The 18,907-nt window shown below is 36.9% G+C and overlaps 2 protein-coding genes and 8 non-coding genes across 34 annotated transcripts in view; 1 reads left to right on the top strand and 9 right to left on the bottom strand.

Moving 5' to 3' along the window:
• CEP295 (centrosomal protein 295) overlaps nucleotides 1-3,775 on the top strand; it is a 257,489-nt gene extending 253,714 nt beyond the window's left edge. For 21 of the 22 annotated variants that reach the window (XM_056794492.1, XM_056794503.1, XM_056794485.1 and 18 more), the window contains 2 exons: nucleotides 1,158-1,257; nucleotides 3,574-3,775. In XM_056794492.1, coding sequence (XP_056650470.1) covers nucleotides 1,158-1,257; nucleotides 3,574-3,640 — 167 coding nt within the window. In that variant the 3' untranslated portion in view covers nucleotides 3,641-3,775. The remainder of the gene's footprint in view (nucleotides 1-1,157; nucleotides 1,258-3,573) is intronic. The other variant, XM_056794498.1, reaches the window with a different exon arrangement.
• Nucleotides 3,776-7,591: 3,816 nt separating this feature from the next.
• On the bottom strand, nucleotides 7,592-18,841 carry TAF1D (TATA-box binding protein associated factor, RNA polymerase I subunit D). Of its 4 annotated transcripts, XM_007495003.3 has the most exons (14): nucleotides 18,704-18,841; nucleotides 15,807-15,949; nucleotides 14,817-15,219; nucleotides 13,978-14,156; nucleotides 13,066-13,117; nucleotides 12,696-12,854; nucleotides 11,567-11,640; nucleotides 11,182-11,233; nucleotides 10,841-10,971; nucleotides 9,982-10,035; nucleotides 9,488-9,527; nucleotides 8,493-8,550; nucleotides 8,088-8,152; nucleotides 7,592-7,760 (listed from the first exon to the last, which is right to left on the bottom strand). In XM_007495003.3, exons 2-6 carry the CDS (start codon nucleotides 15,863-15,865, stop codon nucleotides 12,777-12,779), a joined length of 771 nt encoding a protein of 256 aa, XP_007495065.2. In that variant the 5' UTR covers nucleotides 15,866-15,949; nucleotides 18,704-18,841; the 3' UTR covers nucleotides 7,592-7,760; nucleotides 8,088-8,152; nucleotides 8,493-8,550; nucleotides 9,488-9,527; nucleotides 9,982-10,035; nucleotides 10,841-10,971; nucleotides 11,182-11,233; nucleotides 11,567-11,640; nucleotides 12,696-12,776. The 4 variants fall into 4 exon arrangements, with proteins under 4 accessions (XP_007495065.2, XP_016289395.2, XP_007495067.2 ...); XM_016433909.2 differs by having other exon boundaries at nucleotides 11,182-11,640; XM_007495005.3 differs by lacking the exon at nucleotides 11,567-11,640.
• LOC130454192 (small nucleolar RNA SNORA25) lies at nucleotides 7,918-8,051 on the bottom strand. Its single transcript, XR_008911865.1, has one exon. It is a non-coding gene; the product is annotated as a small nucleolar RNA SNORA25 (small nucleolar RNA).
• On the bottom strand, nucleotides 8,319-8,440 carry LOC130454197 (small nucleolar RNA SNORA32). Its single transcript, XR_008911870.1, has one exon. It is a non-coding gene; the product is annotated as a small nucleolar RNA SNORA32 (small nucleolar RNA).
• LOC130454188 (small nucleolar RNA Z40) lies at nucleotides 8,939-9,010 on the bottom strand. The gene has a single exon (XR_008911861.1). It is a non-coding gene; the product is annotated as a small nucleolar RNA Z40 (small nucleolar RNA).
• On the bottom strand, nucleotides 9,780-9,910 carry LOC130454194 (small nucleolar RNA SNORA1). Its single transcript, XR_008911867.1, has one exon. It is a non-coding gene; the product is annotated as a small nucleolar RNA SNORA1 (small nucleolar RNA).
• On the bottom strand, nucleotides 10,114-10,250 carry LOC130454190 (small nucleolar RNA SNORA8). The gene has a single exon (XR_008911863.1). It is a non-coding gene; the product is annotated as a small nucleolar RNA SNORA8 (small nucleolar RNA).
• LOC130454219 (small nucleolar RNA SNORD5) lies at nucleotides 11,066-11,136 on the bottom strand. The gene has a single exon (XR_008911890.1). It is a non-coding gene; the product is annotated as a small nucleolar RNA SNORD5 (small nucleolar RNA).
• Nucleotides 11,300-11,432, bottom strand: LOC130454199 (small nucleolar RNA SNORA18). Its single transcript, XR_008911872.1, has one exon. It is a non-coding gene; the product is annotated as a small nucleolar RNA SNORA18 (small nucleolar RNA).
• On the bottom strand, nucleotides 11,847-11,975 carry LOC130454206 (small nucleolar RNA SNORA40). The gene has a single exon (XR_008911879.1). It is a non-coding gene; the product is annotated as a small nucleolar RNA SNORA40 (small nucleolar RNA).
• Nucleotides 18,842-18,907: the final 66 nt, after the last annotated feature.

Below are 18,907 nucleotides of genomic sequence, written 5' to 3'. Positions count from 1 at the left end.
AGAGGAGAACTTTTCTTGTGTTCTGGAATCTTCTAACTTACACTGAAGGACTTTAGATACTACAGCTGGTCTTACAGTTCACTAGGGATCATTTAATACGAAATGGCTGACACAGAGACCCTTTTGTTATATAAACATGTTGGGAAAGTGCAGTAATAAGGGATTTGATAAGGGGTTAAGGCCATGGCCACAAGGAGGCTCCATGGAAGCCATCAATCTCAGGAAATTTCCTGAAATCTGTCCCTGAGGGGTTGTGTAGTCTGAGGAGAGTGATTGTGTTCACTTCTCCTACACCATTCATATTCATGCCTGGAAAGGAATATCCTCCAGAGCATAGCTGATAAATAATCATCTAGACTTTTCCTCTAACTAGAGGAAAAACACTAAATCCTGAAGCAGCCCATTCAACTCATGTATGGCTCTAATTGTTAGTAAAATTTCCCTTATAAATAGCCTAATTTGATCTCTTTGTAACTTTACTTACTGCTCCCAGTTCTGCACTCTGAGATTAAAAGAATCAAATATAATCTTCTTCTAGGGACTATTTCTAAAAACACTGGGAGATAACCAATGTGTCTCCTCCCATTTTTCTCATTGCCCCCAAACCTTCTCTTCTCCATACTCAACTTCCAGAGCCTTGTTAGCAGTCCTCTCTAGCCTGGATGCACTCCCGTTGGTCAATATTCTTCCTAAGATGTGGCATCCAAGAACTCAGTGTAATATTTCAGATATTCCTGCCTGATCACAACATATATAATAAACAAACCAAAAAACAACCCAAAATATAACAGGATTAGCATTTATTTAGACCTGGACTGTGTTTCTTTCTTAATAAGCCTGATTACCTTAGTTTCCTTGTCTGCCAAGTCATACTATCTATCCATAACTTTTATCCATTAAAGCCCCAAGAATTGAGATAAATTATTCTAACTATGCCTCCCCTGTCCTGTATCTGAAGAGTTGAAACCATATATGGGACTTTACAGTAAAATGTCCCTATTAAATTTCATCTATACTAGATTCATTCCATCAGTCTAAGCTCTTCTTTTTTGGGGATCTTGACTCTCTTCCAGGACTTATGTATGATTCTGAATATTGTATTATCTACCTCTTTTTTTGTGTAGTCTTTCTTACTGTTTTATGCTGTTTTCATACAGACCCATCAGAGAGTGAGTTGAAGAAAGACAATGAAGTTGAGGTGTCTATCTCTGAGAACATGGAGGCTAAACAGTCATTTGTGCATCAGCTGGCTTTCAGGTTCCCTTTACAACATAGAAGAAAAGGATAGTTAAACTATAACTTAGTTCTTAAAATTTACTCCACAGTAATGAGCTAGAATGTCTTCTACTTTAATTTCACACAAAATTTTAGAGTTGAAATTAGATAAGCTGAAATATTTTTCCCAATAAAGCATAGCTAGTAATTTCTAACAAGATCTTTTCCCTTTAAAAAAGAATATTAAAAAATACATATCCTTTTCAGGCAAAAATTCAAATAAAAACATGGGTTTTCCTATCAAAGTAAATGACACAATTTCCAAAGAGAGACTTATTCAAAAGATCCATCCAATGTCATATTCATTAGATTCTTTAAATATATGTGTGAAAGCTCTTAAGTCCCTTAATGAGCTATCTTTTAATGAATGTGGAGTGATTTGAGTTCATTATCTTTATAAATCCTAAAAAGAATTAAGTCTGGATTTCTGAATTGACTCAAGGTTTTTTTTGGCAACACTGAAATGCCATGGCCATTCATCCTATTTCATCATTTGTTTTATTAGAAAAAAATGTTTTTGGTTACCTAAGTAACCAGGTCAGACAAAAATCATTCTTCAAAAATGAAAGGATATGTGCTGTCATTTCTTATGTTATATGAGCCATCTCTGTCCACATATGCCGAGTCACATTCTCTGCTAGGCAAAGTATATGTCCTCACTTCTCCCCAAACACCCAGAGACCTATTTAGGTTAAGCTTAAGACAGAAGTCTTCTAAAGGGATGACTGTGATTGAAAATAGAAAAAGGTGGAGAGGAGGGGAGCTGTCTGTCTGCCATTTTTTCTTCCAACTGATTAGATAAGCTCTATTCTTGGCAGGAATGAAGGAGGGAAACCCAGATTCAGCCAAACCTGGGGTTAGAGTCACCGTAAGTCAGCAGCCCTACTGTGCTTCTACCTCCCTAAGTAAGACTTTACAGCCCAGCCTTTTAGGCTTTCCACTGACTGAATTCTGGTTATTAGTCTCATTGGGCAGGAAAGCCCTTCCAGCGTTCCCTACCGTATAAGAAGTCTTGCTCATTGTAGTGACTGCTCAAGTTAAATAAGTAGGTCATTGATGGCTCATCTCCAAACACTATGCCTCTCGTGGTGTTCTTTTCAGCCAAAATGGATTGGTTTTTAGGATGTATATACATTTGGGGTTTCACAATGCTTTTGTTTGTGCAGTCCCAGGAGAGCCCTAGAGAAGAATTTAAAACGGGCATTCTGCCCTTAATCATGAAGTTGGGAGGCTGAGGTTTCTGATTGTTCAGGGTCACGTGCCTGGGTGTTTTAGCTAGAACTCTGGAGCCTGAACTCACTTCATGGCCCTTCTCAGTGCCATTGGAAGAGGCTAAAGAACACCAATAGTTCTTTGGAATGGTAGGAATCCCATTGCCTCCTGACAAAAGGAGGTGGACCTCTCCCTTGGCTTTCTTTGTGTACTCCTGTTCCTGGCCCAGAATTAGGTGAAAGGGCTATGATGCTAAGCACCATTGCTCAAGACTTAGAGAACCCCCAAAGAGAATCTTAGTTTGACCATAGCCACAGTTATGACCAGTTTTCTGATGAACCTCCTCCTCAGGATTCAGTTTATCCAGCTATGAAAGCATTGACAGCCCCTACTTTTTTGCCAGTATTTTTCTCTCAAATCTACTGTCTAATGGAAATTTCTGTCCTTGCTGCTAACAGAACCCAGAGTTAAGTTCTTAGGCAGGATTGAATACATTGGATAGCTATGAAGTCGGTATCTCCCATGCAATGTAGGGATTGCAGACAAGCTTTCCCTGTAGTTAGTAGGCAGGCTAATGATGGCCAAGTAGATGCCTTCCAAAGATTCTGAATAGCATATTATATCATATGAAGAATATATCTGGAAGATACTGGCATTTATCAAGTGCCTAAAAGGTCCTATACTAGGCTGTTCAGTTCTTGGATAGAATTAGTAATTAAGGCAGCCAAATGGCAGATTAGAAGGTATGGAGTAAAGTCAAATTTCTTTAGAGTTTACATCAGCATACATAATTATTCTGGTTATTGAATACCTATTTATGTAATTTCATCATTTTAGATCTAAAAGTGGAAAGGACCTGGAGATGCTGTTTAGTCTAAATCTCCTCATTTTTCAGATGACGTAATTGAGGGCCAGGGAAATTAAGAAACACAGATAATAATAATCAGAGATGCAAGATTTTTATCCAAGTCCTCTGACTACAGAGTCAGAGCTTCCCCCTACTTCCCCCCCCCACCCCCATTCTTATTATGCTATCTTCTTTGAGTGTGAAGACATGGTACTATCTAAATCTCATCTTTTATCCAGGTTACATAATCAATTAGCTGAAGTGAAAAAAGAAAAGGAAAAGAAAGCGAGTCAAGAAGATTGCTAAAATAAGGAAAGACCAAAAAAAAGTTTCACAGGGATTGTTCTTTAAAGTCTTATCCTTGAGTCCTGTCATTAGTACTACAATCATACAGTCCAATTGGTAAGAATACTTCTGGTAATAAATAATCTGGTAACAAGACTTTCTGTGTGATAGATGTTTGTGTAGTCTTTATTAATAGTCTTTAGTAACCACTTTTTTTAGACTACCCTTGAGATTTGATCTGCCTAGGAAACTCCTTCGTGAATTTCTTCTATCAGTATAGAATGATACCTGTTCTATAATTGTCTGGGTCACCTGGGGTACCAAGATTAAGTAACTTGGAGCAGAGTCACAGCCATTAAAAGTCAGAGATAAGACTTGAACTCAAGCCATCCTGACTTCCAAGGTACTTTGAAGCTATTGTGACAAGGTGTTTCTAACAAATATCCTCTCTATTTTCTAATGTAAAGTAGATCTATTCAAGAAAACTTACTTGATGGCATGTGATTTTTCTCATTTGTTAAGGCAAATTTTCTTATTTGCCAAAGGCAATAAGGAAAAAGAATTACAGTTCTAACTTTTCCCTCTAGGATAAAAGTAAATAAGTTTCTTCATCAATTCTTCTCAGATGTAAAATCTCAATCTCAGGACTGGAAAGTACTTCAGAAGTCATCTAAACCAACTTTTACCTGAAGCATGATGATACGCTGCCAACCCTCCCCCTCGCCCTTTACACTGGTATTTTTTCTGCCATCTGTAACAAGCAAATTAAATTTAAATCCTTTTATATACCCCTTCAAATATTTGATAACAGATATAGTACCTTCTCTTCCAATTTACTAGCCCTGGGTTCCTTCAATCACATCATTTTTGGCATGGTTTCACTTTCTCTTACCATCATGGTTATCCTTCTCAGTGTCCTCAAAATGTGATAGTCATAGCAACATAATACTCCCAAAGTGTTCTGATCAAGGTAGAATCCAAAGATTCTTTAAAAGAAAAAATAACTATATATATGGGGGTTTTTTGTTGGTTTTTTTTTACGTCATTTCCCAAAGCAATCCCTCCTTCTCAAATATCCAAAGAGCTACCCTTATGGCAAAGAATTTTTTTTTAAAGTTCAGCACAATTATCAGTCCATTTGCTTTATTTCACTTTTGGACCATTATAGCTTTCCACTTTAACGTCTGATTATCCTTTGCATGCACTTTATTAGCATTGAGAATGTTTCCCTTGCTCTTCTTACTTGCTTCAGTTCATGTCTTTCTCTGCTTCTCTGTATTCATAATTTCCTATTTTCTAAACTTCCAAATTCTAAATTTCATCATTTGCTCCATTCATGTACAACCATTTTTGTCAGTGGGTACATACATTATTTTCAGTTCTGTGCTACTACAGACTGTTGCTGTGCATTTTAAAATTAACTTTTGACATATATGCTTAGCCTTGGAGTTAAGGGTATGGAATTTTAATAACTAAAATACTTGTTTCTAATCAGTAAACTAGAAGCACAATGGGATCTTGTATTTTCCTTATCATTGCCCTTTGCAGAAATGGCTTTATATTGCTTGCAAATGTTTGCTTATTCTCTACTAATATCTTCATCCAAAGGTTCATGTATCATATACTAAGTTTGTATAGTTGGGAAAGCAGATGTTGATCAACTTATTGATAAACTTTATTTTCTTTTCTCCATTATGCCCAAAATTTTTACCAAGCCTTTGGTAACTTCCTTTGTATAACTTGTGAATCAATTCTTCAGTGCCATCACAAATATATTACCTATAGCATGAATCTCTTTGATAATCAATTGGTCCTATATGACTTTCCTTTTTTGTTCTTTTTAGGGCAATTTCCATTTCCTCTATAAGCACAAGGACTGAATCCAAGTGTGATGACTCTTATCTGATTTTTTTGTTGTTTCTATTTTCACTTTTAATTCCCTTGTGGCCTCATTTGGATCTTACAAAACATTTTTAAAAATGTTAATAGCCAATGTCTTATGGGACAGAATCCTGAAATTACATACTACATTCTTTTGTCCTAGTGGAAGGTTTCTGCATGTAGTTTTTTCAGCTTTTTTCTGCACGTAACATAAAATTGATCAAAAAGACAACTCTATGCAGTTAAATCAAATCTCAGTCTGATCTAGCAATCCCATTGCAGCTTTTTTCCCCCACCACTAAATGTTTTTCTGGCTGTAGAGATCAATATCTGGAGAGTTGCAGTTACTTGCTGTTGGTCATACAGCTAGTTAGATGACATGTTTTGATTCAGAATAGTTTCAAATTAATCTCATCTGTGAATATTCCTTTAAAAATTCAACAAACTTTTTATCAAGTACACTTCTTGTAGTGTTTATTCATTCATAGAAGCAAGGTCTTTGAGCTTTCTGATAAATTCTTTCCTTTATGCCTTTTCTGGAGATCAGAGGTAGGAACAGTTAGGGAGACTAACAATTATTTGGGCAAAAAGGGCCAAGATGGTGAAGTAGTTTTAAATGATGGAAGATTTTGAGGGTAGGACTTGGGAGCTGAATGTGGAGATTGAGGAAGATTTTAAAGTTATGAACTCGCAAGTTGAGGGGAAGGAAAGCGTTTGAAGGTAATGAGTAATTTTGGATGTGTTGACATGTTAGCAGGAACGGCAATCCAGAATGGACTCATTGAGATTTATTGGAAATGTGTAGAAGCAAAAATAAAAGCCATCTGAATAAGGTCTCTGAAGACTGATGTATAATCACTAAGAGTATGATCTTATTAAGCATTTAAAGTATATGCAGTTTTGAGAACCAGTTAAATGGTAAAATCTAGAGTATGTTTACCTTGCCTTTGAATGGGGTACAGCACTAAAAAAACCCAGGACCCTAACTATAATCAGGATTCAGATTTATCAAGGGATTCCTATATGCCAGGCACTATGCCAGTAATGCATATGTAAATATTTGTTTATAGGCAAGACTAATAATTTTTATTAGGCACTAGAATTTCACATGAATTCAGAAAGTGGCAACTAGCCAATGGAAATTTATTTGAGAAACATGTCATGATCAGTTTGGATGAGTGTAGAGATTAAATGGTTAAGCTAAAAAGCCTTTTTAATGCCCAAGATGAATATGCACTTGATCCTTGAACAGGAAGCCACTTGGTTTGAACAAGGGAAAATTGGCAGTTGCATAGAAAAAAACCTTACTATGAGGAACAGATGAGGTAGGAGAGGTACGGAGGAACAAGTTATTACAATAATTCAGTAAAAAGGTCACGAGGGCCTGAACTAAGATGGTGAATACGCCAATATGAAAATGGATAGAAGAAACACCTGGCAACTCAACTCAAATCAAGTTGAGAACGATACCAAGGTTAATAACCTTAAAATGACTATGAATACCAGTCTCCTTGAAAGAGGTAAAATTTCAAAAGAGGCAAGTTTTAAGAAAGACAATGAATTCAGTTTTGTTGGTGTCAAGCAGTTAACAGGCCCAGTATAGACTAAAGTTTGAAATTGGAGTAGAATGTAAAATGGACAAGGTCCTGCAGATACAAAGATTTGGTTCCTGTGACAGATCTAGATATTCAAGAACCCTTCAGCATCAGTTCTTTTTGTCCCAAGTAAAATTTAATATCCTCCCATCTTTCATTTCTCTTGGGGACTTGTAGATGTTGTAAAGGTCTTCTCCCATGAAGTAACCCATGGCTTGTCTGACCCAATGAGGCACATCTGATGTAGCCAAACCAGGAGTGCTGCATAACCTAGTACCACAGGCTGTTTTGAACTTGTCCTTTTGCCATAAAAACAATGATCACAACAGCTGCTTGGAATATTCTCTCCACCTACATAAACATCCTTATATCAGGTGGCTAAAACTAATTTTTTTTACTGTTCCCATGATCTCAGTTTACTTGATCTTCATACCTATTTAGGCCTATAACTTATGAATCCATGATGATTTTTAAAAAGGATCCATTATAAAAAAGATGCCAAAAAATATTTTTATTGAAATTTTAAACAAGTCCATCACAAAATATATTTTAAAAAATTGCTTCTCCAAGCAAAGTTGTTATGTGGATGGCACTATACTTTAGAATGACAGCTCTGTTCTTCTGATGGCTCTTCCTTTTCCTGCTTGTCTTGTCTTTCTCCATCTCTTAAAAACAGAAAAGCATTACATAACTTAAGAATTGGGATGATTCTGGCCTTGTTGACCATTTAATAAAATGATAATCACATCACTAACAACATAACTACATAAACCTGATAAGGAAGAAGTTGCTTTCCTTGGGTCTATTACTTAATCATAGTATACTTGTATCTCATTAGTAAGAGACCATGATAATATATCAATTAATCATGGCATCCTATAGAGACTTTTCCTCTTAGGTCACAGCGTTAAGAGCTTCTGGTTTTATAGCCATGCAAGCCCTCTTTGAAATGACCTGGTAAAAATAAACAGTTTAAGAAAGATTGACCTTACCTACTCATCTTGAAACCTTAGCTTGTTTAAATTATGACACAGCTCGGCATATCTGTCAGACTGATCTAAAATTGTCAGAAAATAAGACCATTAGAGCATCATAACTACAATCCTATATATTGCTTGCTCCTATCTCTATTTAGCTAAAAGGCACTTGCCTTTGCTTGGTATGAAGTGGGTATTTAGTAAATCTTGATTTGCTATTCAACACAAGTAGGGCCCAGGTCTCTAAACTGTTCCCAACAGGTTAGATGCTAGTAAGATAGCAAATATAAACCTGTTGGATATAATTTTTTTTATGGTCATGTCCACAGCAATCAGAAACTGCATTCTAAAAGCCTTGGTAATGACCAGACAGCAACAGCTTCCATCAATAGGAAAGTAATATGCTATCAGTAAGGTTACCTGATTATTTCACCTGTTGGTTAGGCCATTTTGCTCCCACTTTGTGATTGATGAATACCTATAGGAAAATAAAGCAAGAAAATCTGAAATATACCATGGGGAATATGTTCTAAGATCCACACAGACCTGGGATATAATGGCAAACATTTGATGACCCTCAGTATACAGTTCTCTCTCCTTGCTCATGACCACCCCACCAAAATAAAAAGAAACCTCAAGAAAAGTTTAAGTAGAAGCAATATGGGGGCAAACTATAGGGAGACTTCCAGTACTTTGTAGGCAACCTCCACTAGTCAGATAAGGGGGACCTATTTACTCAATTTTATGTATAAACTGCCCTGAATTCAGTCTAATCACTAAACAGATCATGCATTACTTATGAGCTAGCTCAATTTTAACCTTTGTTTAATTTTCTTTTGATTGGGATATTCACCACAAAGAAACTAGGATGTTCAGAAAGGCAGTTTTCATTCACCTTTTCAGAGCAGTTGAACATTTTGCCAATCATCACTACATCTTTAATGTTCCGGATTGAATACAATCCGAAGTTTCAGAAGGATCAAAATGATAGGCTTGTAAAAATAACTTCTTTAGATGATATCCATTTCAACAGGTTTTCACTCAGCTCATGCAAACTACTGAATATATAATCCCTTTCCCACAGCTCCTACAATCCCAAACCAAATTCAATTAGATAATTTTAGAATTGCAAACTTAAATAAATCCAACCAATAACATTTCATTTGCCTCTCCCAGACAACCCTAAATTGTTATTAAATGAAATTGAGTGACTTTTATAATCTTACAGATGTAGACCACACAGAGGGCCTTCATCAAGATAGTTATGCAACTAGCATTTTGTTAGCACACACTGGGACAAAGATCAAACAACCTGTAAATATTCACAAAATCCATAATCTAGAGAAGACACTAAGTTTACAAAAAGTATTGAGGGGATGTGATCGGTCAATGCTTTGAACCGAAAAAATACTTACTTATAATGCTGGCCCGCTGTGTTATCCAATTTTGATTTTCCTAAAAATTTTAAGTTCAGAAGTCACTCATCTCTTAAGAGGCATGTGTTTATGTATACACACAGCACAAATATAGTACATGTGGATAAGTTTTTTCAGCTGCACCCCAAGACAGATAACAAGCCTATTATGGGCAGTTAACATCCCCCCTGGAATATTTAATAGTGACATTTAGCAGAAATATAATATTAAGGTAACAGTTTTTCATAATGAAACAAAGTTAAACTATACTTAAGTGGAACTTTAGACTGCAGATTGTTACAGGTCTCATTGTCACCACTAACAAAACTTTAGTGATGGAAGCAAAACCTGTCTTTTATTATAGCCACATTATATTCTGAACACAAACTTCCAAGTGTGCTCATGATCATTAGAAATATGGCATTCCATTAGGAACATCAGATAAGGAATTCTATCAATTTTGAAAAATCGTAACCACAGGAAAATCTACTTACCATAAATGATGTAATTTCGAATCTCCCATTCAAACGGGCTTTCAGGTCCCTTTCCTAAAGAAAACATCTATACTTATGGATCAATTCAATAGTATAATGTTAACAAATAAGCCAAAGGTACCTTTTAAAATGGCCTGTATCAATAGAAATACCAGGCTGAACATGCATGACAAGCATGAAACCAACGATGCCAGATACTGAATTTCTATAGCACTGTCTTTTGAACACCCCAACAATAATATTGCTGGATGCAGATACCATACAGTGCAGTCTTGAAAACATGGACAGATATTAAAGCTACATACTTAGTTTTAATACAAACCCCATGCCAACCACACCTCCCCTAAATGTACCATGCCTATTGGAATCTCTTCAAGAGCTCCATCTTTGGGGCAGATGAGTGGTTCAGTGGATATAGGCTTATAGACAGGAGGTTCTGGGTTCAAATCAAGCAAGACACTGAGCTGGGTGACCCTGGGCAAGTCACTAACCCTCCACTGCCTAGCCTTTAAATGCTATTTTGCCTCAGAGCCAATACATAGTATTGATTCTAAGACAGAAATTAAGGGTTCAAAAAAACAGAACAAAAAACTTCTATTATTTCCCCATACATAAAACCAGGAAATTTTCCAGAAATCACCTCAGATATCTAAGGATTGGTCACATGCTAGCTGATTGAGTTTTTTAATCGATGGTGTAATAAAATGTAGACCGCCATCTTGCCCAAACAAAAAAAACAAGACAATATACTAGAAGTCAACATTAAAAGCCTAGAATAGTGAGCCAAATAGAATACAATAAAAAGACTGGGGGAAGGGGAGAGAAAGGAAAACTTTAGGACAGGTATGAGATTACAGACCTGAATTTTTAACAGGCTCTATTGAAAAGGTCTTAAAGTCAGAAATAATCCTTAAATATTCAATGTCTAGTTCAAAACCAATTTCATGTTGTTCAGAGGGCACATCCTGTGAATTCTCCTTGGTAAACAAACTAAAAGAGAGCAAATTAAAATTTGTTAGAGCCAAAATCCCATATGGTCTGAAGATTCAGTAAGAACATTTTGGGGTCATATAGCTTAAGTCGGTTCTATCAGAATTCATTTCAGTTCATGTTTCTATCACTTAGCAGTTGAACAAAAGAATTCATCATTTGAACTATGTATATAAGCAGATTAATGCTGAGACTAATGATTAAGCTTACCATTCTAAAAATATCCAACGAAGAGTTAACTAAACCAGCAAATAGGCTTCACCTAAAAATAGAATTTATGTTAGTAAGCTAACACAACATATTTAAAGAACACATTGCTTCAAACTAAAATTGTTTTGTAGTTTTATCCCCATAGACCTGGTATGGAGATCAATGGGTAAAGCGTAACTACACATTTGCTTTCTGAGGCGTTTCCAAGGATAAGGACCTACTGAAAAGGACCCATCAGGATAGACCTCAAAATCAGATAACCAAAAAACCTAAAACAAAACAAAAAACAAACCCAGATATCAGGATCTTTCTGACAGATCAGAATTAAACATGAAAATCTGAAAAATTTGATCTATCATGAGAACTTTTACCACATTTTACTTACTGTACAAGATGAGAAATTTAATATCCAAAAAATTCTCCTATAGCACTAATCATTAATTTCCTCGATGCAAATTCCTAAGGGGGGAAAAAAGATGGGAGGGAAGGTAAAAGATTTCAACTTTCAAGGTATTTAGGAATGGTAAAGCATTTGTAGCCAGTTTTACAACTTTTTTGATTTTTAATTTCACTTTTTCTTTTAATCCAAAACCAAAGCACTCTAAATGGAAGGGTTCAACTTACATTCCATTTCAGGACTCATTTTACACTATTAGCAGTTATGAATTGTCCCTTCTTGTATGTATCACAACTCATACAAAACCATGGGTTGTGGGTTGCAAAAGAGGGTTTGTTCTTTGCACTTGTCTTTAAGTCTTTGTCTACAATTCAAAAACAAAGCTAAATGAAGTGCAGTGATATATAACATGGCATTTACCACTTGGAACTAGAGATTAAAATTTAAAATAATCACTGGTTATTTTTTTAACCTCTTTAATCCATTCTAATACATTGTTCTTGCTCTTCAATTTGTACTAGTAAAAAATAGTGAAATATTGCACATGGAATTTTATACTGGACCTGTGATTAGGGGCGGGTGGGGGTGTGCATAAAGCTCTTCCCTTGCCTGAATATAAGATTTGTAGTTTTAGAGAGGACTATGGATAGTAACAAATTAAGGTAACTTGCCTAAAGTGAAAGTTAGGATATGGCAGAACTCAAAACCTGACTCTCAGGTCAGCTCTATTTCCTATACCAAGCTACCACTTAGTACCTTGTTCTTTTCTTATGTCTCCATATCAAAAAGTGGGAATTGGGTATAATGCCCATGGTATTGGAATCTAGTAGGAAATGTTTTCTAAGAAGCAGCTGCCATCCCCAGATACTATCTTTCATGCTGCTGTGCAAAATCCAGTTTAAATAAGTTGTTCCTACTCTTTCTGCCACCACATTTTTATGCTGACACTATTTGTAGTTCTCTAGTCATCTTGTACTACTTACAAGAGACAAACTTAACGACTTCTGGCATACCATTAAGAAATTTTATCCACAACCCCAGAAATGTAGACATTTGATGGCATGTTCTATAATATATTTTTACCTAGCATAATAAAAATAAAACTATCATTTCTTACCATTTCTCTTCCCTTTGTCCATGGAATTTTTCTTTATCCTAGGCAAATGTTTCATCTCTCTTGTAGTTATGAGTGTTATGTCTAGTCTTTAGCAGTCTTTTTCATCTTTGACTTTGTCTTCTCGGGCAATTCAGTACTTATTATGAAACAACTATTGTCCTTCACAAAAAAAAAGTTAGGCAATAAGCAAAATTAGGCTATTTCTTCCAAGTAGTTAAACATGTTTTTGTGAACAGTATCAGTAAAAAACTTGGACCCCAAGAGCACATGATCCAATCAGTCCACTCCCACCATTAACAAACCTTTTAAAATTTAGATTTTTTTTTGGCGCTAAGGCCTGTAACAGTATGCCCATATAATGTTTACTCACCACTAATTTGACATCACAGTCATCTTGATCATCCAACTGGTTGTATTCTGCACTGAAACAAAAACCACCACCACCTACTTATTATACTTATTTAATAACAATTGCCCATCCTATTCCCTATTTTATCAATCAAAATGAGACCTCTCCTAGGTGAGGGGTTTTCCTGTCATTATTACTATAATTTTTTTTTGGTAAAAGTGGAGTAACATCTCCAAGGGAAGATGGGGAAAGATTCTGATTAAGGTGGTTGTTTCCCTAGTCAAGATAGCTGACTCTCATTGAAGCAATTAACATTCCCTAAATGCCAGAGGGGCATCCACACCTGAAGGTCCCTTGCACTTTTCTAGCAACAGCCAACTCCTTTCTTAGTAGAGGGGTTGTCATCCTTTTGGGTCCCTGGCCTTCACTAGAACCCACCATACTAAGTTTGACACACCACAGTTAATAAAACTTGTGTCCCACAGAAAATCTGCCTCAATTAATTGTCAATGAGGGTGGGGGACAGGGTTTCCACGACAAGATACTGGAATGGTTGTCATTTCCTTCTATAGCTCATTTTATAGTCCAGGAAACTGTAAACAAGGTACACAAGGTTAACTAACTCAACACAGGATCACACAGCTACTTAAATGTATGAAGCCAAGTCTTCATGACTGTAGGACCAGCACTATCAACCAAACCCACCCCCTAAAGGCTCCCAATGTAAATTTTTTTTTCCTGCAGCAATTCTGTACAAGGTTTTTCTTCTAATTGCTTAATATTTTGCAAAAAAAAAAAAAACATCAAAGGAATATGTACCAATATTAAATCTATGAGGGCTTGATCCAGAAATTTTTTACTTATTCAAGAGGGGAACCAACAAAACAAACTACTATATACTACACACACACACAATAAACCCTGCCAACTTACTTGGAATCTTCTATAGGAGAAATAGATTCATCATCATCTTCTAAATATTTATATCTCCGTACACCAAAGTCTTCTTTGTCTAAATCTTCACTAGCACCCAGATGCTTCAAAGCCTCTCTGAGGTGGGATTCATATTTCTGTTCCTTAACATAGTTGAAAAACCCTCTTGCAACTGCTTGCTACATAAAGAAATTATAAACCCATAGAAGATCATTTAGTTTAATATGCTCAAGAATGTTCAATTGTTGTCTTACAACTGATAATCCTATGTTAATCAGGAAAACAAAATTATTGTATTCCTATTACAATTCTGACTCAAGTCTCATCTTGGCTTTAAGGTTAAAAAAAGAGCACCCAATACACATTGTTATTTGATCCTCACTTAAAACTTGAGGCAAAATGCTACTATTGCCCTATTTCATGAAATTTAGGTTGTGACTTGTCCAGGGTCACAGTGACTAAGAGTGAAGTGATTAAAAATCAGGTCTCACTGTCCACAAGCCCACCAAAATATGTTGCTATATCCTACTTATAACCCAGGACTATGGAATGCTTTGCTATTTAATCTTTAATGCTTTACTTTTCTCCTTTGTTAAAAAGGGAAAATTATAAAAGCTAAATAAAACATTCAAGGGACAATAATGCATTATAATCCATATAGGATAACCTATGAGATGAGGAATAAAGGAGTATGAAGTTAAAAAATGCAAATATTACTGCACCTTTTATACAAAATAAATCAGTTCAAACTTATTTTCTATTTAACAACCACTATGTGTGTGGGGAACAGACACGACACCAAATAATTTCTGTAAAAACTTGTCAGAAATCTGCCTCACCTCAAAGCCTAAAATTTTCTTCCAAAGTAATGGTTTTCTTCCATTCTCTGATTCTACCAAAGGGAACTGTAAACCTTTATCTTTGAAAAGGTCCTTTTTCGACATAACGGCTAAAGATTGAGTTGTTTTAGTGCTTCCTTTTGGCCTTCCCTTTGGCCTTCCAGATGGCTTGTATTTTCTTTTCTTTTTTTGTATTTTCCTTTTCTTTTTCTTCCAATTTTCAAAAACAACTTTCAAATTAAATGGTTCTAGTTCTGAAGAGGAGTCACTTGAATAATCTCTCAACCAAGTATTTGGAGGTAAATGAATTGTATTACAGGTAGATATGTTTCTAGTCTCTCGACTGGGTGAGATGGGATCACACTGAGTTTTGAATAAACTGTTGCTAGAATCCGAGTCATCACTGTAACAGAAAAAAAAAAAGTCTTCACTGTATTTGCTGACTAAGTTTATTACAATATCTCAGGAAATGATTAACTTCCAAACTGAGCAATCGGATATCAAAAAAGACATATCTTAAAAATTTATCACTATGCTTTCTGTTCACTAAAGGTTTTGGAGCTTTCAATGTGTGATCTGAGATCTTTGCCAAGGATGTTACACAGTGTAAAAAAAAAAACACAGATAATTACTAAGTGTCCCAGCTACTTCTACTATACTACCTCTCCCTCCTTGAATCTCAAAAGCCATCACTGGGCTTTATACCTAAGAATATATTCCATAGAGAAATCAAATGAGATATCACCCCAAGGGCACTAAAAACAGGAAAAGGGAACAGATGTATAAATTATGAATTCTAAGAAACCTACTAAATTTTTTTTCATATCTTCCCAGCAATGCCTCCAATTCCACAAGACTGGGGAAGCCTTCCCTCAAGTATCAATTCTGTTAGCCTACCATGTTAAGATCCTCAAAACACTTATTTTAATCAAGTCTTTTTCTGTAAACTTTTTCAGTGACAAATTGCTTTTTGTGAAAGTGCATACTCACCTTTCATTGTTTACTAATGAACTAGTTGAAGCCAAAGGTAAAATGGGATCAGAAGACATATTTTCACGAGAGGCTTTCTTCAAAATCCGTTCCAAATTCTCAGTTTTATCCACCACTCTCGGACTTAAATGTTTCTTTAATATCTTTTAAAAAAATTGAATACCTTTCATTAAATTCACGCAGTGAAAACCTCATTCTAGATTTATCAAGACTTTTCTAATTAATTGTATCAAACAATTGGAACAAATACCAGGAACCAGACAAGTTTTGGAACCATTTTGAGTTGCTTCCACTCCCTTTTAAGGAACTCAGGTCAAATGATCAAGGCACTTGCTCAAAAATCACATTGAACTCTTTATCTCATGCTTTTCCTGTACTCTTGATTAAAAATCAAGGTATTAAATTAGCCACATGCTTGTGTTCAATAGATATTTCTATCTGAAAGCAGGCCTTTCCCATCTCTCCCAAAAAACACATCCTAGGTTTCCCATTCTGAAACAAAGTTAAAAATCCGTGACTTTTAAAGTGTGAGGAGGGGATCTGCTAGATCCCACTACTGCTAGACATCATCCATAAACTTCAATACACCTCTACAATGCTCTGGGATTTGAAAGGTAGAGAATAAAGGAAGCTTCCATTCATTTGAACTTCCTTCCCACTAGCTACATGCTTTGGACTAGACTCCACTCTGCAGTACAGAGTACATCCTTCTTATCCCCCTCCTCCCCTTAAGGTTTCTTTTGTGTTGGGTGCCTGTTAACTCAAAAGCTCCGGGTTCAGCTCATTATTGAGAAACCATCATTTTGCAAAAGATCTCAGCAGCCATGATTTTTCTACCTCAACATCACCTTCTGGCCTGACTGGAGTGAAGCCATGGACTACAAAAACACCACTTCTAATACTTCCAACAACAAAATATTACTTTCATATTCTTCATTCTTATGACCTACTCATACTACCCTTGGCTATGAATATGGTTAATAACCACACCCTTGAACCAGGCAAGGAGTTCCTTGGCAACCTTGGGTAAACCCAAAGTACACCACAAATTTAAACAACAGGCCCCTTCTTGATTCTGCAGTCCACTCCCCAAAAACTAATTCAATCATTTTACCTAAAGTCCCCAACAGCAGTCCATCCTTTTGGGAGAAAATTTGAGGTCATTCATATTGCTATCCTCTCAAAATCATTTTCAAGTTATTATCCTAAGATTAGTCTCCCCTTCAACTTTAAAGTTGTCAAACTGTTGCACACTTTCTTCTAACCCCTCAGCAATCTGCTTCTGATCTCACAACTCAATGAACACTATCAGTCAGCCAGTATCTCTTATTTACAAAAGCCAAGTGGAAGTTAGATGGCTCAGTGGATAGAGAACTGCTGGGCCTGGAATCATGATTTAAGTCCAGTATTCAATCAAAATCTTGCCTCAACTATAAAATGAGGAATGGAACTCATATTCCAAAACTGTTGCAGCAAGGACTAAATGGAATACTTAAAAAAAGAAAAGCAATCAGTACAGTTCCTGGCACATAGTAAGTGCTTAATAAATGTTTGTTCCTTCCTCTTACCCTTCATCTATATTCTTGACCAGCCAAGATGCGATACTGTACTGTTGACCACCTAATCTGTTTTGTTCTCAGTCCTTTTTTTGGTGACTCATCCAAACCAAATTCCTAATTGGGCATTTCCCAAAGACTCAGTCCTAAGGCTTCACAACCTGACCCCCAACTATCCTCCCAAATTCACAATACATTCCTTTCCGTCCTGCAATTCTTACTAGTCTAGGTGACACTCCCTACCATATGCAGTGATCCACTGACATGCCCTGCCCCCCACAGCTCTATCTTACTCGGAGCATTTTCAATAGCTGTCTCTCATGCTTGTATCCCCCCCCCACTTTCAGAGCTTCCCCTCAAAGATTAGTTCGAATCTCACCTACTGAAACAATATTGTCTTGATTTTGGAGGGCAGCTAGGTGGCTCAGAGTATAAAGCTAGGCGTGGAGACCTTTAGTACCAGGTCCAATTCTGGCTTCGGTCATTTCCTACCTGTATTGCCCTGGACAAGTCACTTAACCCCGATTACCTGGCCCTTACATTCTCCTGCCTTGTAACCAATACGATTCTAAGACAGAAGGTAAAGATGAAAAACAAAACACTATATGTACTCAAGGCAATTTTGATGGAATTTAAGTTTCTCAGTTATCAATATTAGGCCAGAAATCGTACCAATCCTGTAGCTTTTTTTTTTAGACTTGCGGGGGATGGGGGGGGTGATCACCCTGCTTGTGTCTGAGGCAGGATTTTTAATTCTTTTAAACTCCTGGCACTATTCACTTCATCACCTAATTGCCTTAAGAAAAAATAGCATCTCTTCAATAATCCCATTCATCCAGCAGGCATATGGTGCAAAACAGCTTGAATATTGTCTCGACCTTTCAGAAACTGGAAGGTCAGACAAGACGCTTTCCCTCATGGGGCCTATTTCTTCGCAAAACAAATGAGGGGTTCTCGAGAAAGTCTAAAGCAGGGCCTTTCTAACTTCGTATAATGCTCCCAAGTTTCCTTAATCATTACAATTAAGCTCAGAATATTGGTATGGCCGGGCTGAAGGAAAATATATAGCCGACTCCTATCTGGTCTACAACCTAGACAGCGTTCTAGATATTCCGACATTCGCGGAGAAGCCGTCGTAGCTGATTCCCTCACTAGGCAAGGCCTCGCGGAGGCCGCACGCCACCACCTCAACTATCCCGGGGCCACCCGAGGTCTCGAGACCACTCGGCCAAAGGCGAAACCCCAGTCAGTGGCGTTGGCTTCCTCCTAAGGTGGGGTCAGAAGGGGCACTATCAGAAGAATGCTCGAGGGAGCGGGGTTAGGAGAGAAAAGGTGACTTACCACGCGCTTCCTTTCTTACCAAGACAGACAACGCAACTACTGGAGGCGCACGAGGAAGAAGGGATGCCGGGAGCGTCTCACCCGCTTAAGAAGGGAAACGAAATCTCGCGAGATCAATTGGCTGCCGGCCGGGAAAGTGGGGGAAGGGGCGGAAGGGAGAGGGGAAGGCTGAGAGCAAAGTTTTGGGAGGGACTCTGAAAGAAG

Source organism: Monodelphis domestica, chromosome 4 (assembly GCF_027887165.1).
Source record: "Monodelphis domestica isolate mMonDom1 chromosome 4, mMonDom1.pri, whole genome shotgun sequence".
Taxonomy (NCBI): Eukaryota; Metazoa; Chordata; class Mammalia; order Didelphimorphia; family Didelphidae; genus Monodelphis; species Monodelphis domestica.
This window is presented reverse-complemented; position numbering and strand designations above follow the sequence as displayed.

Excerpts from the sequence above, each read along its gene's own strand:
- TAF1D (XM_016433909.2), bottom strand. The coding sequence starts at position 15,865 with ATGTCTTCTGATCCCATTTTACCTTTGGCTTCAACTAGTTCATTAGTA. Across the intron at positions 15,220-15,806 it reads TCATTAGTAAACAATGAAAG|TGATGACTCGGATTCTAGCA; the intron begins GTGAGTATGCAC and ends TTTCTGTTACAG. Across the intron at positions 13,118-13,977 it reads TCTCCTATAGAAGATTCCAA|TGCAGAATACAACCAGTTGG; the intron begins GTAAGTTGGCAG and ends TTTTTGTTTCAG.